We start from the raw sequence: 16,206 nt of genomic DNA on the forward strand, positions 1-16,206 counted from the left end.
CGCTACACACAAAAAAAAATTCTAGTGCATTCAGAAAAGTTTGCCACTGGAAGGAAAATTATAATCATCCTATGTAAAGCAGAATATTTCTCTACCTCTTCTACTCAAGTCAGTTCTACATTTTTCAAGCTGATATAGGTCATTTGGGACAGTGATGCTTCAGGCTCAATGCCAATGCAAACAGATTTTTATGGTAAGGGTCTGCATCTCCAGAAGGCCATCCAGAAACTGGAACGTGTTAACAGAACATTACTTGTAGGTCAGAAGAGTTTTTACTTTTAAATCTAATATACAACTAATATTAGGAGAAACTTAGGCAAGTAATGAACTTTCCATAACATTTTTATTGTAAAGATGCTAACAAATACAAACAAGCAGATTTACAAGGAATATATTTGGGATTTTTGTTTACTTACGTATCTTTGTGATCCATCATATTCACACCTTTCAATTTTCCCCAAGCTGCCATCTGAAAAGTAAAGTTTCTCCGCCCTATGATCAATGGTAAGTCCATTTGGTGTCAGAATATCGGTACTAATGATAACCTGCGCATTTTTGCCTGAGAGGGTGGATCTCATGATGCTTGGGAGCTGCTCATTCCAGTTAGTCCAAAACATTAAGCTGTATTAAAATCAAAATAACAAACAAAACCATAAGATACATTTTATAATTTAATTCTCTATGAAATGAGCAACACAACAACCATATGCCTTCATAAACAATTATGAATGGCATCTAGAAGCAATTTTGATAACCAACGGTAAATAAGAAAATGTGACAGCCAACAGCTTATAAATCATAGCTGCTTCCTAGTTCAGTAACTTGAATACGAGTACAGATTTCTTTTTCTTCACAGGTCTGTTCAATTCTGATCATGTCTCTATACTAATGTACCATTACAGAAAGATATAAGCTGTTTAACAACATAAGCTTAATTCTGCTAATGTATATATTAATAAATACTAACTCAGTGAAATCAATTTGTAGCTTTTCCCATTTTAGAACTGTGATACAGACCAAAGGACTGGTATGTAGAAGGATGAAAACGGGGAATCAAGTGACCTTAACATGCTCTACAGGAGGTACAATCAGTCCCTTGCTACTGTTAAGCAATGGTGGACAAAATGAGCTGTGGATGTAATTTATATACTGATCAGAACCTGCTCATTCTCTCACTGCAATACTATCAGTATTTAGTTGGTTTATTAATGATACCTAGATAAATAATATTTTAAAATAGAGCATAAACTCTTCATTTGCATAAACTGTATGTGAAGTCACACACGGAAATAACCTCCTTGACTACCCATGCAACATAGTAAGTTCAGCTATCCCAAATTAAAAATAGGACATCATAAGGCAGAAATGTAGCCTACACTTTCCAAAGGGGAGACTATTAAAAAAAAAAAAAAAAAAAAGCAGGTTGCTTTTCTTCCAGAATTAACAGAGAAGTTACTCAAATTTTAAGACACTAGCAAAAGACTGAAGCATAAACATAAACCCTCCTATTAACTTACTAGGAAATACAGATTTCTTGAGAGTGGCAGGAAGGGGAACTAAATTAGAATTCTTTCCAGAACGTTGTCCACAAGCACCATAAATGTACATCTCTTACTATACAACATTATATAACACTGATCTTTGTGAAAAACACATGGACCTGTCAATTTGCCACACAAGAAACTTGCATTCCTTTTCATAAAGGCTTAAATTCATTTTGGTTTTTATTAAAGCAAGGAGAGTAACATGTCTGACAAAAGAAATAGGTAAAATGATGTCTTGATAATTTGTATTTAGCCCACTTTCCTTGAAACAAGCTTGAATCTTTTAACATTCCATGAAAACATAATGATTATTTGATCTGCAACATAAACAGATTTATAATGTTGTGCCTTAATTCTGCAATTGCTTTAAAAAAATTAATACCAACATTTGTCTCCCAAACTAAGAAATCTACTTAACCTTCATAGAGATCAGCTGTATTAGCTGACTGTGAAATAAAGAAGTGCTGCTGTGTTCTTGACATTAGGCAAAAATTCAAATCTGGTAAGAAAGATATAATACATACTTTTGACATTCGTCTAGAGCTAACACGTGTGGATGATCATCTTCAGACATTGTTATTACTGCCTCCCGGTTGAAAGCTCCTCGACGACCCTGGTCAACAGTGTGTCTTGTGATGGAAGATGTGGTTGAACTGGTCCAATAGAGTGTGTCCCAAGCTCTATGATAAGCAAGTCCCTCCACTGACCCAACATCTGGAAGATACGGTTACACACAGAGCAAATAAAACTCCTTCTAACAAGACGTTTGTTTTTCTTTTTCCTTGAAGGTGATCCTGCAGAATCACAGAGTAATTCAGCCTATTGACTCTGCCAATTCTTTTATCATTTCACCTGTTTATGTTTTTATTGAAATCAAAGACTGGTTTTTTTATAAATTTAAATCAAAAAAGAGAGCAAGATCACTATTAATGTTCCTGTACTATATTTGCCAAATGTAACACTCATTAAATTAATATTTTTACTACAATGTCCCCAGATAATACATTACAAATAATAAGCAAGACATTATTCAAGACAGCAATATTTTAGTCACTTCAAATATAACGTAAGGCCAAGTCTTAGGCATGTTTTCACCAATTACTTGTATTATCTAGCATTATCTTTCAATGTATTTTCTAACACAGATATATATTACATTAATCGGGATCAAAGTGTCCTGTTATTATTAACTGTGTAGGGTTTTTTTTAAACACCTGAAGAATACTGAAAAAAGACCAACTCTGAAGGTCTCAGCATCAATGCATCATTTTAATAAGCCACAGCACCACACTTTTTCACTCTACATAAAAAACTGTGAGCTAGAAACAAAAGCAAATATTAATAAGCAGCTAAAGCATATATTTAACATCCAGAAAAGATAAATTGTATCTGATTCCAATACATAAAAGTGACAGACTGTGAGAAATAGGAGTAATTATTTCCTACCATTATTTTTGAATTACTACAGAAACGTACGTTGATTACTTCACTTATTATTTTGTTAGAAACAAATAATTTTAGACCAGAAGGTTCATACAGCTTATTAATGACAGCAAAAACCTAGAAATATAATAATGATTACATTACATTGGTTATTACAATTTACATTTGGCTTGCTGGAAGATGTAATTTTTTAGCATGCAATTAATGTACAGAGAACAGAAAGTCCCAAAATATGTTCGATCACATTGAAAGTGCTGACACTAAATCACAACTATGAGGCAAATAAATCAAAACTATGAGACAAATAATTATTTATCAGTTTTCTAGATTTCTCTTTCTAAAGCATTTCGAGATCTTCTGACTACATTTTTACGGCATATCTGTAGATAAGTCTCAGTGAATTGTCTTAAAGAAGAAAAAAATAAATTAGTTGACACTCCTTAAAGGGAGGCAAATACACGTAAAATAGGTTTTCCTACATATGAAAGGCTATTTATGAAAAAAGCTAGACTCAGCTCACCTACAAGTAACCCTAAAAAGTGACTAGTCTAACTTTAAAAACGGCATTGAAGGCAACTTGGAATTACAAAAAAGTCTTCTCACCACTGCGAAGATGACCCTTTAGATAAGAATTCTGGTTTTCAAAAAGATGAATGAGTTACAAGTATTCTTTCTTTAAATGCAATATTTAGTTGCCTTATTACTTTATTTTGAATTTGACGCATCAAAAACATATTGAGATGTAGTGAATATTTTAATTTTTGTTTCAGAAATCAACAACTGATATCAAAGGTAAGCAGTTCTTTCAAACATCACGACAGAGATGTGCAACCACTCATTGAAGTATTTTGAAACCAGTTAAAACATGTCTGAATGCAGGCTTATTATCAGCTCTGATTTCTACAGTTTCTGGGTATGTCTGTCTATACTACGAACTGAGATAGTCTGTGGTTTCATTCTCAGGTCTTCCACCCCTGAGCACCCACACCACATTCATGTTACCTTATACCAGGGCAAGCTTCTGTAAGGAAACAACTAATTCCTTCTAAAATGTAATACAGCTATTCTTCTGGGAAGGGAAAAAAAAAAATAAAAATTGCTACTCTTTCTTAAAAAAAACCCCACCTCTTTTGGGGCATATAAACAAGACCACACCAAGTTTTGTTCCTTTGCCTAAAGAGAGCTGCCAACCACTAAAATCTCTCTACCTCAAACGCACCTTAACTTTCTCACACCATGCTTCAGGACGTGCAAAAAATATGCTTGATTAAAGTATCAGTCTTAGGACTGACATTAGTACTGACAACATTAGTATTGCCTTTTCCTGACCAATTTTGCCCTTTATTTGCAATGAACAAACCATCAGGGCATTTATTCCACTATTTTTATCTTTCATATCTGTGAATGTCAAGTGTTTCCTCATTTTTACAATGGAAGTTTTTATAAATATGAAATCTAGTCTTTGTCTTGTGGTTAAAGCCACAGGAGGAGACCCTCAGGGGGCGAGGATTTAACTAAGATTTGATGCAAATCACGCTCTTATTTTGAGCATTGAGTATCAGGGGAAAAAAAAAAAAATCATTTCCCTCATGTAACCTCTTGAATTTCTATCAACTTTAACTTTGTTCCTTGTCTGAATCTGTCAAGAAACTTGAAAGAGAACTGTTTATACAACATAGCCTAAAACTCTTCTGTAGTAGACAAAAGAAAATGATGTTGTTCCTGCCAGAGCTAGACGTGATGAACTAGAACACAACCAGAATGATGAAAGTGCTCTTTAAATAGAAGATGTGTGGGTTTATTTGTAATTTCTATACATAAGAGAACGACTCCATTTTTCTACAGAAATCAGAAAGAATAGCTTCACATTCTTAAACTGGACCAACACGTTACACTGCAAATCTGTATTTGTAAATTGTGACAAAGAAAGTTTAATTCAACATCATTGTTTATAATTTCTAGATTTTCAGAAAACAGTAATGGAAAATTACGCCATATATGAACATAAGCAAACATTTAGCGTACAGATGAAAAACACATCTTCCTCTTAATTTAATAAAATATCTAAAATGTTCAGGTTTAAAAAAAACATGCCATATATACATATGTTTGAGTAGCACTAACACAAAGCAATCAGTAAAACACATTATTTAAAAGAGTACACATACCAAGTGCTTTTGCTTAGCTTGACCAAAAGTATAACTTCTGAAGGATTTATATGAAGCACTCTCTTTTATTTGCCAATAAACTTTTAGTTTTATCATGTTCCTTACTTATGGAATTGAGAACTCCACCAATACAGAAGAGAGTAATTTAATACTTTCAGTATTAATCTGTAAGTAAGGTGGTTTTAAAGTCAATGGCATAAGACCTAGAGAGTAGGTGCTAAGGAGATACAAAATTTAGATAAATTCTTACAACGGAAAATACAACTAACATTGCTCTTACTAGCACGTAGTATGAGCTGGATGAAGCATCATCAGTACACTACACAGGCAAGCCTTCAGCGCAATAAGTTATCAGTACTAATACAATGTTTTTTGAGTTCATATTGTTTCTAGGTTAAAATAAACTTTTTGTTTTAGAGGTTAGTCAAGAATCACAAAATTCACGTAAATCCTTTTATCAATGATAAAGCAGGTGCCAACTGAAGACAGAATTAAACCTAGAAATGGTCATCTAGCCACTTTCAGGTGGTCCTTAAAACTAAAACCTTCTAGAAACTTCATATTGCCCCAGACAGGACACTGGAGAAGATTCCAAAGCAACTGCATTCTGGTGTTATATCATTACCAGTTTGACACTGATATTATTTTATATTTCTTTCACACTTCCTTAAGGGATAACCTAGAGCATTTTTTTTTTTTTTAAGTTAATTTATCATTAGATATTCATCTACTTTAAAATACATGAGAAATATGTACTCATCCTATCTGGTGCTACAACTGGGGAACTCAGTCCCAAAATCTACTGACAGGAAGAAAATTAGCAATTTGTTTACTCTCAGATTCATATTTTCACAGCATCATATAATATTCTGAATTAGTAAACCATAAAGAAACTGGAAATGAAAAGAAACACATTTGTTTCACTGACATATTGAATTAAAACACTGATGGCATTAGATGCCTACAGCACTGATTAAATTTATTCTAGCCATGAAGCAACAGTTTATGATTTTCACATGAATAGCATACTTAAATGAAAGGAACATTAATACAATGTGATATTAATATACAAATACTCACATTATTCACCTGCCACTGACATTCTGAATTAAATCAGTAATGGGGTGTATAACTGATTAAATATCTACACAAGAGAATGCAACAGCTTATGATTTACAAAGGCAATGGTAGGGTGATCACATCATTACGTTGCCAAATGCTATCTATCACTTTTACTGAACTTAACGAAGATGGATTGCATCCCACAGATGAGATGCAGCCTATAAATACTGTCATGCTGATCTTCATCTGACTTTCCCAGGGCACAGAGAAGCAAGAAATCAATAACTGAGGAACTCAGATTAGGGGTCCCTCATTATTGCAAATAGAAAATAAAAATACTAAAGGACATGAAGTTTAAATTATCCAATATTTTTGCCACTGACTTTTGATAGTGTAGATACTATTTCTCAGTTTCCTAGGTTTTTATCTCCTATCTTCTGTTTTTAAAATTCTCTAGAAAGTTTGCAGTCAAAACTTTTCCTGTCGCACTAGTTCAATTACCTTTTTCCTTGAATTTCATATTTTTACCAACTCCTTTTCTTTACCAAAGTTGTAAAGCAAGAACGACTGTCAACATAATAATTTTTTTCAATACTGAAAAGCCATCAAAATAATATAACATTGAGCATAAACAGCACTTTGATACCAGAACTTTGGCGAAGGAATTTAGCGTTCAGTATTTACCTTTTAACAGTTGCTTGATCTTTATTCATTCTCTGAATTGGCTTTTACAATTTACCTTTTGGGATGCAGCCTGTTATTTGTTACACCAGAGTGGTCACAAGAGATGATACTGCCTTCTTTCAATCTGTTTGTGTAAGACTATGGTGATAGGTAACAGGTGGTCACCATTTGGTCTGAGGTGAAAATGCCTCACAAGCAATAAAACACCTGAAGAAGAAGGTGTATAGTTCACATATCTAACTGTCTGCGCAATTAGGACTTTAAATAATTTTCTGCGTTGCTCTTCAAGTAGCCATAAAGCAGGAAGCCCTTCTGCTAAACAAAAATTCTAAGACAATAATAAGTTGTCATTAAAATTAATTCCATTTGTCTCAAAAATTAGAGGGCGATTTATAGACATAACTTACTCCTTGATTAGGATTAGAGACTGTCTTAGGGTCAGCAGGGAATTATGTAACAAAGAAATAATGATACATCATATACTTAATTAAATGTAGAGAACTCAACAAATTAGAAAAACAATAGTATTTTGTATAACTGCAAACTGTAACCCTCCCAGTACAGCTCAAGATACCATTAATAGTTAACAACTTCTTTAATATCATAACTTCAAAATAGTTAAAGCATCCATGTAAAAGAGGCTTTAAAAGCAGAAAGACTTTTAGAAAGGAAAGCCAACATATAGTTATAGAAGTATTTTATGAAGTTTTAAAAAAATCTCAACAATTGTCATAGAACAATTTTTTTTCCTAATTACAAGAGCCCACATTATCTTTTTATGCATGTCATGTGGACTCTCAGAAAAAAAAAAAAAACCTAACAAAACCACAACTGTTCAGTCTCACCACCTTTAAATCAACGAAAATTAGCATTACCATTAGCCAACTGCCCTAAGACTAATAAACCTTCTAATAAACACATATAATCACTTATTTTCCTTGTTACTGTTGAAGTAAAACCAAACAGTATGGAGATATTGGAATGATTAATGTCAGAACAGATAAATAACCTCACAATATTTGCTGTATCACAACACTCTTTGGAATAAGCCAAAGCAAATATTCACAGTGATAAAAATTTAACGGCAATGTGGGAAGTTGAAGCAGTCACAAACAGTATTAATTCTTCATGAACAATCTTAAGTTTAATAGGCAAAAGCACTTTTCCTGAATGCTGAGGCTGGGAACGCTTGAGACATATCGAACTAAAAGGTGAGTGTATGCCAGCTCCTACCATGAATATATTTTAGAGTTTCAAACGAGGAACAGCTAAACAAAGCTTGAAATATGCAGAAATAGGTATTTCTAGAATAACAACTTCTAAATGCAAAGTTAGTAAACTTTATCCACATATAGCAACAGCTCATAAATTTTACCCACTAATCATAAGATGCAGCCACACCCAGAAACAAAATATACTGATAAAACAGACACTCTGCTTTTTACTAGCAAGGCTGCAGTTTTAACAATATATTTTCGTTTTTACTACTTAAATGTCCTAGACTTAACAGTAGCCTCTTGCTTTCCCTCCTTTAAGAAGTGAAAATCACTGGACCTATATTCCAACATAGACAATTCTAATGAATCCAATTCATTTACTAAATGAAAAGCAACAATATTATTTATTTTTAACTGATTAAAAATTTGTTTCCTGGAGAAGAAAGCTTCAAAATTAAAGGGATCTCATACAATGTACCAAATTTAATGCTCTGTAAGAGAAATGGGAACATAAATGCCTTTTTGACAGTTAAATTGGACCCATTTAGCTAGTAAGAATAGCAGCACACATTGGAATAAATACCTTTAAAAGATTCAGACTGTAAAAAGCCTTACAATGCATCACAGGATCTGACACTTTATGTTAGCAGTGAAAAGATTTCGCCTCCTATAGACACTAGCGCCTAAAGTTCAAAACACAAAAAGCGTTTTCTCACATAACACTTCCCTTTGTGCTGTGAAAGATGTTACACTGGCAACATGCCTCAGTGCCATTGTTTACACAGGTAGGAAAAAACCAGCTCATTGAGAGTCTCTCATCTCAATACTTTTCCCTCTTGCTCATTTGCTTTCTTTTGCCATTCCTCCCCCCGCTCCTTTATTTTTTTTTTTGTTTTGTTTTCTTCTTTCTCTTCTTTAGTTTAAATTCTTCATTGGTTTTCCTTCTGGTGTTGTACCACCACACTAAACCTACATGACTTTGCACTGTTTTTCTACATATACAGTGAGGCAGGCTTTGGTTAGTGAATATATTACCTTAAACTTCTACCTAGGATAAAAACAGGAGACTGAACTACTGGCTTAGAAACTGAGACTTAGTTAAAAAAAAAAAAAAAAGAAAATAGAAAAAAGTGTGCCTTGCATAAACAGAAGCTTTGGAACAAGTTAGGAAAACCAAAAGCAGGCTCCAGAAATGCTATGAGGCAGCTTCTTTTTTTTCCCACTGCAAATTAGTCATCAGCCACCATGCCCTCCACTGTCTAAAGCTAATCTTAATCTGCATTTTTACTGGGACGGAAGATAGCTCACGCAGATGGTTTATCAGCGGGACAGTTTAAAATGGTCTTCTCTCTGTTCTCAGTTGATAGAAATTCTAGACTTTTTCAGAGCTGCTGATCCACAATGTCATGTTTACCAGGGAAGAAAGAAGGATAACACATGCTCCTCTGGCACTCTGCCTCTAGGGAGGCAGAGAAGGAAGGATGTGGAAATAAAGAGAAGTTTAGCAGAGTGTCCTGTTTTTGGCTGGGGAAGAGTTAATCTTCTTCTTAGTAGCTAGAATAGTGCAGTGTTTTGGATTTAGTATGGGAAGAAGCCATACTAAGACCATATTCAAGAAGAAAAAAGCTATACATTTATCCCATACAATATAATGTATTTTTGGTTTCATGGGTCCATCCACAGTGGCAATCATCTCTTGTGCAATATGAAACACAAAAGTTTAGCATACTAACTAAACTTCATGATTTAAATTTAATTAATCTCCCATTAGTTGTTTGCTCCATCAAAACTACAAAGAATCCACTTTGTGAGTAATAAATACACTGTCTTTCACTGGGTCAAACTCAGACTTCTAATTCCATGGAGAAGAAATCTCTATTCAGATCATCACAGCATTACAACCAAAGTCAAGTAGTCAAGTTGCCATTTATCAGCTGACAAAACAAACACCAGCCAATAGGAAATGTGGTGTGAAAGTGCATAAGCATATAATATTAAACAACTCTTGAATCAAACAGATGCTTCTGTTGAAATATTTTCATTTTCAGTCATTTCAATGTACTTTAAAATTACCTGCAGATGGAAGATAGGTATATTTAGATCTATAAAATACTTGATATATGTTTATCAGAGTGCTTTGAAATAGCTTCCACTTTAAATACTGCAGAAACTGGTGCAGAAGTTTGAAATAATAATGTTGTTCTGTCTCTAAATTATTAACAGCAAAGAAAATAAGAGTAAAATTCTCCCTTGGGCTCCCTCTGAGAATAGAATAGACCCTATTATTCCAGATGAAACAGGTAAACTGTAGCAATTTCGAACAGTCTGACTTTCCAAATACCTCCTTACATAACTCTGTGCCTTTAATTGCTACTAATTTCTGTTCTTTCTTTCTGTATACTGCTCCATTACCTCATTTTAACCTAGGTTTTCAGTAACAAATTCTCCCGGAGAGACTGGCAACAGTTAGAAGGTCTAATCCTGGCAGGGCTCAGCAAGAATTGTAAAGATTATTTGGAGATGGCCACCTCAACATATTGATTTAAACTCAGTCTCACTTTCACGTAAATTTGTTACTTTTTCTACCTCCTTTTGTATTTAATGCCTTCTTTCAATTTTCTACAAAGCCCAGTCCATCGGGGGCTAAAATTAAACAAAAAACAACTTCCAAAGGGTATGTAATCTGTCTGGATTTCCTCTAGAATACCAACTGAGTTAGGATTTGATTTGTCAAGGCACTGGTTTGAACAATCAAAAGCTCCAGAAAGCTTATGTGAAATTGAAAAATACTCCTTCTTGCAGAGTGAAACCTGCACAACTCCTCAAACTGGAAGAACAGAGAAAGTGCATATCAGCATAAATTTTCCAAATACAATCCCTGTAACTGTGGGTTTGTTGTTGTGGTTTGTTTTGTCTTGTTTTTTTTTTTTTTGTTTTTTTTTTTAATTTTCTTTCCAAAGAGCAATGAATAATAGGAACACCATCAAGGTTCTCACAGATTCCCAGACAAAAAGGCCCCTGGGACACTCCATCCGTTTCCTGGAACTGTAAGAATACACACATTTTGCTCATGAAGCTTTTACAGCACAACAGGATACAAAAGTACACACAGGTATAGCTAGCTTAGGTTACAGGTTAGAAGGAGAAGCAGTCTAACCTGTGTAAAGAGAACTGCAAGGCTGATCTTTACCGCTAAAAAGTGAAAAGTTAAAAAGAAATTAGTGGGTGGGTGGGATCACACAGTAAGTACCTACTCATTCCATCACAGTCTGATACTTCTCAAAGTGTGTACTTAAAGCAAGAAAGACACTAATTTATAACCTCTTACATTCTTTTTGGAAGCAAAGACTGAGATCAAAACACACGATATAGATGGCAGTCATGTCACAACATATTTAAAATAGGTTCTGCTGCATAATTTTACAATGTCTGCAGACTGGATTAAACTGTACATGATGCTACGGCAACAAAATCATTAGCGATATCGAATGTTTAAATAATTCATCATCCAAAATAATATTTGTGGGAAATCACAGCCAAGAAAAAGGTACATTTTTAAAAACTGGCGATCAAGAAAGATTAACCCCATAAAGTTACTCATAAAAACATGAAAGACAAAGTCCATATCAAGTGACCAAAGGAAATAACGTTTATTTTATCAGCAGAATTCAGAGATAAGAAAGAATCCACTCCAAAACCCTATGCCGCACAAAACATAGTGTTAGGGTATGGTACACTATGCACATGCTACAGCATTTTTTTGTTGTTGTTATTGTTTCTTCTGGCTGAAGAAAGAACCCCAAAGGGTACTGGGTTCTTGGGGAGTTTGGAATCTGCTTTTAGTGAACCGGAACAAGTTAGATAAAGTTGTTTATATGCTGTAAATCTACCTTCCCTGAGCCGAAAACGTGTTAGCTAATGGGTTGTTTATGAGTTGCAAATCTGTTCAGCGAGGTGAAAATTTGTCAGATAATGGGTTGTTTATGAATTCTAAATCAATATTCAGTGAGTCGGAACTATGTTAGATAATAGCTTGCGTATGGGTTGTAAATCTGTTTTCAGTGAACTGGAAACATGTTAGATAATGGGTTGTTTCTGGGTAGTAAATCTGTTCTCAGTGAGCTAAAAACATATTAGATAACAGGTTGCTCGTAAGTTGTAAATCTGTTTTTAGTGAACTGGAAACCTGTTTAATAAAGGGCTCTTTATATATCTTAACTCTGGTTTTAGTGTACAGAAAATTGTGCTAGATTTGAGTGGCATACCCGATTTCAGTGAGGTAGAAATCCATCAGCTAATGGATTCTTCATGAGCAGACCTATATTCAGTGAACGAAAAATCTGGGACAATAGTATCTTGCATATGATGTACTCTATTTTCACTATTTGAGACAAACACTGAGCAAAGTTTTGCATGATTTGTAGACTTCAACTTCAGGAGGTAGAAAGGGATTGCAGAATTATTAGAACCACCCTAGATACCTCCAATGTGGTTTTGAATCTCTTCCTAGTAAAGTCCAAGTTGCTACAGATACATATTGAGAATTTTAGAGGAAAAAGATAGCAAAATGAATGTCAAAGATGTTACTTTTTAATCTTGCAATGAAACAGTCTTACTGAAATCGCTCAGCTGGATTCCATTTAATAATTTCTGTGTAACCACATACAGTTAACATGGAAATCAGAAAATTATAGAATTTTACATCTTTCACTGAATGGAAGCACTGGTGTCAACCAGTCTTATCACTGCTTTTCCATTTATAGGCATCACTGTTGGTCAAATACTTCCACTATGTCAAGCAGTCTCATGAATTCTTTCCTGTTTACAGTGAGAGAAAATCACATGCAGACTAGGGAAAGGAAGGACACGTAGTACAAAAATACATTAAAAGTGAATGACTCAACATAAAGAAAAGGGGTTTAAAAAACAGGAAGGAGAACAATAACATACTGGGATGTGATATCCTTTCTCATTTACAATTAAAAAAAAAATCAGTTGAAGCATTTCTAGAAAACAAACACCATTGTTCACAAACACATCCCAAGCATATACAGTAAATTTTTTGCAAGGATAGAAAATTTCATCTGACATTCAATTATTCAGAGTGCTGACTCTGCTAATGAAAAATAGAATCAGGCATATTAAGATTACAAGTAGAAACACTTCCTAACAATTTCTTAAAAGTATAATTCTCAGCTATGCTTTATGGAATGTCTTTAGCTCTTGTACAAAAACCTATTATGAAGTATTAAGGAATACTTTATTGTTCTTTTAAAAAAAGCAATTTGTATCTCCATTGGTGCTTTACCAGTATTACTTTCTCCTCTTTGACTGTTTTTAAATGTGAGAATGAAGAAATTCTTCACTGTGAGGGTGGTGAGGCAGTGGCCCAGGTTACCCAGAGCAGCTGTGGATGGCCCATCCCTGGAGGGGTTCAAGGCCAGGCTGGATGAGGCTTTGAACAACCCCATGGCAGAAGGGTTGGAACTTGATGATCTTTAAGGTCCCTTCCAACCCAAACCATTCTACGATTCTAATCCCTCTAAGAAATGCACATGTAAAAACTCAAAGTAAAAAAAGGCCTTCTATTATATTTGAAAAATGCTTTTCCATTCATTAGCGCCAACAGTTCTCATGACCACAAATTCTTACCCAGAACCACAGTGCAGAAGGACATAATGATACAATTATCTAATGTCAGTTGCAGAATAATATTTTGTCAGTTAGCAGTTGTTTAACTTCTTTCTTGTCTAAAAATATGTCCATTAATATCCAACAGCAAAGGGTGATACATTCCACACCACAAGTCCTTACATTTTTCCTAATCACTTTCTTTGGTTGTGTTATTAAATTGTTTGACCCAAACAAGTAGCTAAATGTAGCAATGCCCTAGGCAACATAATGTACAACATTCAGTCGAGAATTATCCACAACATAAGGAAAAAATCTATACAACACTTCAGACATTTTGGAAAACGGTTACCGACATGAACTGGAGCCTCTAAAAAACGAGGTAGTGCTCAAAAATGACAAGGAAGAGAAAAAAACACAGTAAATATATGCATCTGATAAGTGAACACATATGAATGAGGTTTAGTGCATATTTTAGAACAATTAAATTCAAACAGAAATGAAAAATGGGAGACTTTTTAGAATTTAGATTTTTGTAGCATGCATATTTGTATGTTTAGCATTAAGGATATATCGCTTACACATCTGCATTCAGATTTTCCTTGAATTCTAATTTTATCATGACAAACCATGATAACTTTTTACATACACCTTGTTTTAAAGTTTTTTTAGACTTTATTGATAAAGATTTCAGTGCCAGATCCACAGTAAGATTTTACCAAGGCCTCTGTAGCAAAATATGTTTTGTGTGTTGGTCCTGAAGACTTTGGTGATGTTATCAGCATGAATTCCTTGATAGCAGTGTCAGGCTTCAAGTATTCAGAGGCTAAAAAAATGTCAAGTTTCCTACAACTCCTCCTAGTAGTGTGGTGAATGAAGTAATAGGAAACATGCAAAGCTACTGAGTAAGCCTCTACTACAACCAGTTAATTTGGTAGGTTGGAATTTGCCTCCAATTATCACTGAGTCACTTTTCTTGGGCTCACTACAAGAAGGGTGAGTCAACTGGACACACTGACCAGAGTCCTAATATTTTATACTAAGGAACGGTTATCAGCACAAGTATCTCACGGTACTTCATCCCCACTAACTAGAAAAATACACAGCCAACAGGCTTATGGGGTAAGGAGACTGCTTTCATTTCCAGGTGTTGAAGGAGGTGAGGCTTTGTTTCAACTGTAAAGCTCTTTAAAAATCACGTCATACAGATTAAGCACCATCATTATCACTTCTGTTTTCTAGTAACATGCTTCACACGTCATTCAATTGTTAGAAGTTATTTTCAAGCTGTAATTCTAAAGACAACGTTTAAATGCATCTTATATGGACAAAGTACGACAACTATATACTTAAGGATGGTAAAGTATAAAGTCAAGTGATTATCAACTTTTTACTTAATAAAGGTTATTGAAATAAAATATGTATTTTAGGAAATAACTTTTTTACTTACTTTCAATTAGCACTTTTCTGCCAGACCAGTTGTCTTTAATAACTTGTATATTTCCAAAGTGTGCATCACTGAAGAATATGCGATTCGTACCTCTTCCTTTCAGACTGTAGTCAAAAGCAAGAGCTATCACATTTTTGAAGTACTCTGGATTTTCGTATGGCCTTACTGGAGAATTTAAGTTGGTTTCATCTGAAAGATGTATACTTTTTAATATTGTCCTTCCTGAATACAACAGGTAACCTTCATGTCTTAGGCAAGTAATTCCATCTTCTGCAAGATAGCCATGTGCACAAGCACACGTTCTCAGTGCACTTCCCCGGTAAAGGCAAAGTTGATGACAACCACCATTATTCTTGGCACAAACATTAGTACCTGTACAAACAAACAAACAAAAATCTATTTTTTATAATATTACACTTAGCTAACTTAAATCAAACTGTAATTTTATGTATTCTAAGAATTCTTCTCTTAAAACTTTTTCTACAATATTCACAAGTAAAACAAAGGCTAAAACAGCAAAAAATGTAACTTTAACTACATCCTAAAGACAATTTTAACAAATACAACTAATGAGGAAATATAATTAATGTCCTTTCCAATTCACGAGTATATATTTTATTAATAGAAAATAATAAAATGGGTTATTCCTCCATAATCAGCTGAAGACTTAGAGACTGTTTCAAGTGCTTTGAAAGATTTTTTTTTTTAAAACACCTGTTACTGACAAAAAGTCAAATTTAGATACCATCAGAACACAGAACTGTTTCTAGACAATTTCTATCAAAATGAAAACATATATTGACACGTACAAAGCTATGTCAATCCAGCTCCCTGTTTTTCATAAGGACATTTCCTAACTTTTTGTTCTAATTTCCTTTAAAATCTTACTTTAAAAACTTACTCCCTGACAAATGCATACCATTAAGAAATCATAGTCAAATTAGTAACTTCAAAGACTTAAACTACACTTGTTGCAAGCAATATTTAAAGTTACTGTAATTGTCAAT

General features: G+C 34.0%; 1 protein-coding gene across 1 annotated transcript in view; it reads right to left on the bottom strand.

Moving 5' to 3' along the window:
* The window catches only part of LRP1B (low density lipoprotein receptor-related protein 1B), a gene marked incomplete at its 3' end in the record, with an annotated part of 133,373 nt that overhangs the window by 100,746 nt on the left and 16,421 nt on the right, over positions 1-16,206 (bottom strand). The window contains exons 10-12 of the mRNA XM_010087752.1: positions 15,200-15,571; positions 2,069-2,258; positions 417-621 (exon numbers count right to left, since the gene is read on the bottom strand). Of these exons, the coding sequence (XP_010086054.1) occupies positions 417-621; positions 2,069-2,258; positions 15,200-15,571 (767 nt within the window). The remainder of the gene's footprint in view (positions 1-416; positions 622-2,068; positions 2,259-15,199; positions 15,572-16,206) is intronic.

Source organism: Pterocles gutturalis, unplaced genomic scaffold, assembly GCF_000699245.1.
Source record: "Pterocles gutturalis isolate BGI_N339 unplaced genomic scaffold, ASM69924v1 scaffold27716, whole genome shotgun sequence".
In the NCBI taxonomy this organism is placed as follows: domain Eukaryota; kingdom Metazoa; phylum Chordata; class Aves; order Pterocliformes; family Pteroclidae; genus Pterocles; species Pterocles gutturalis.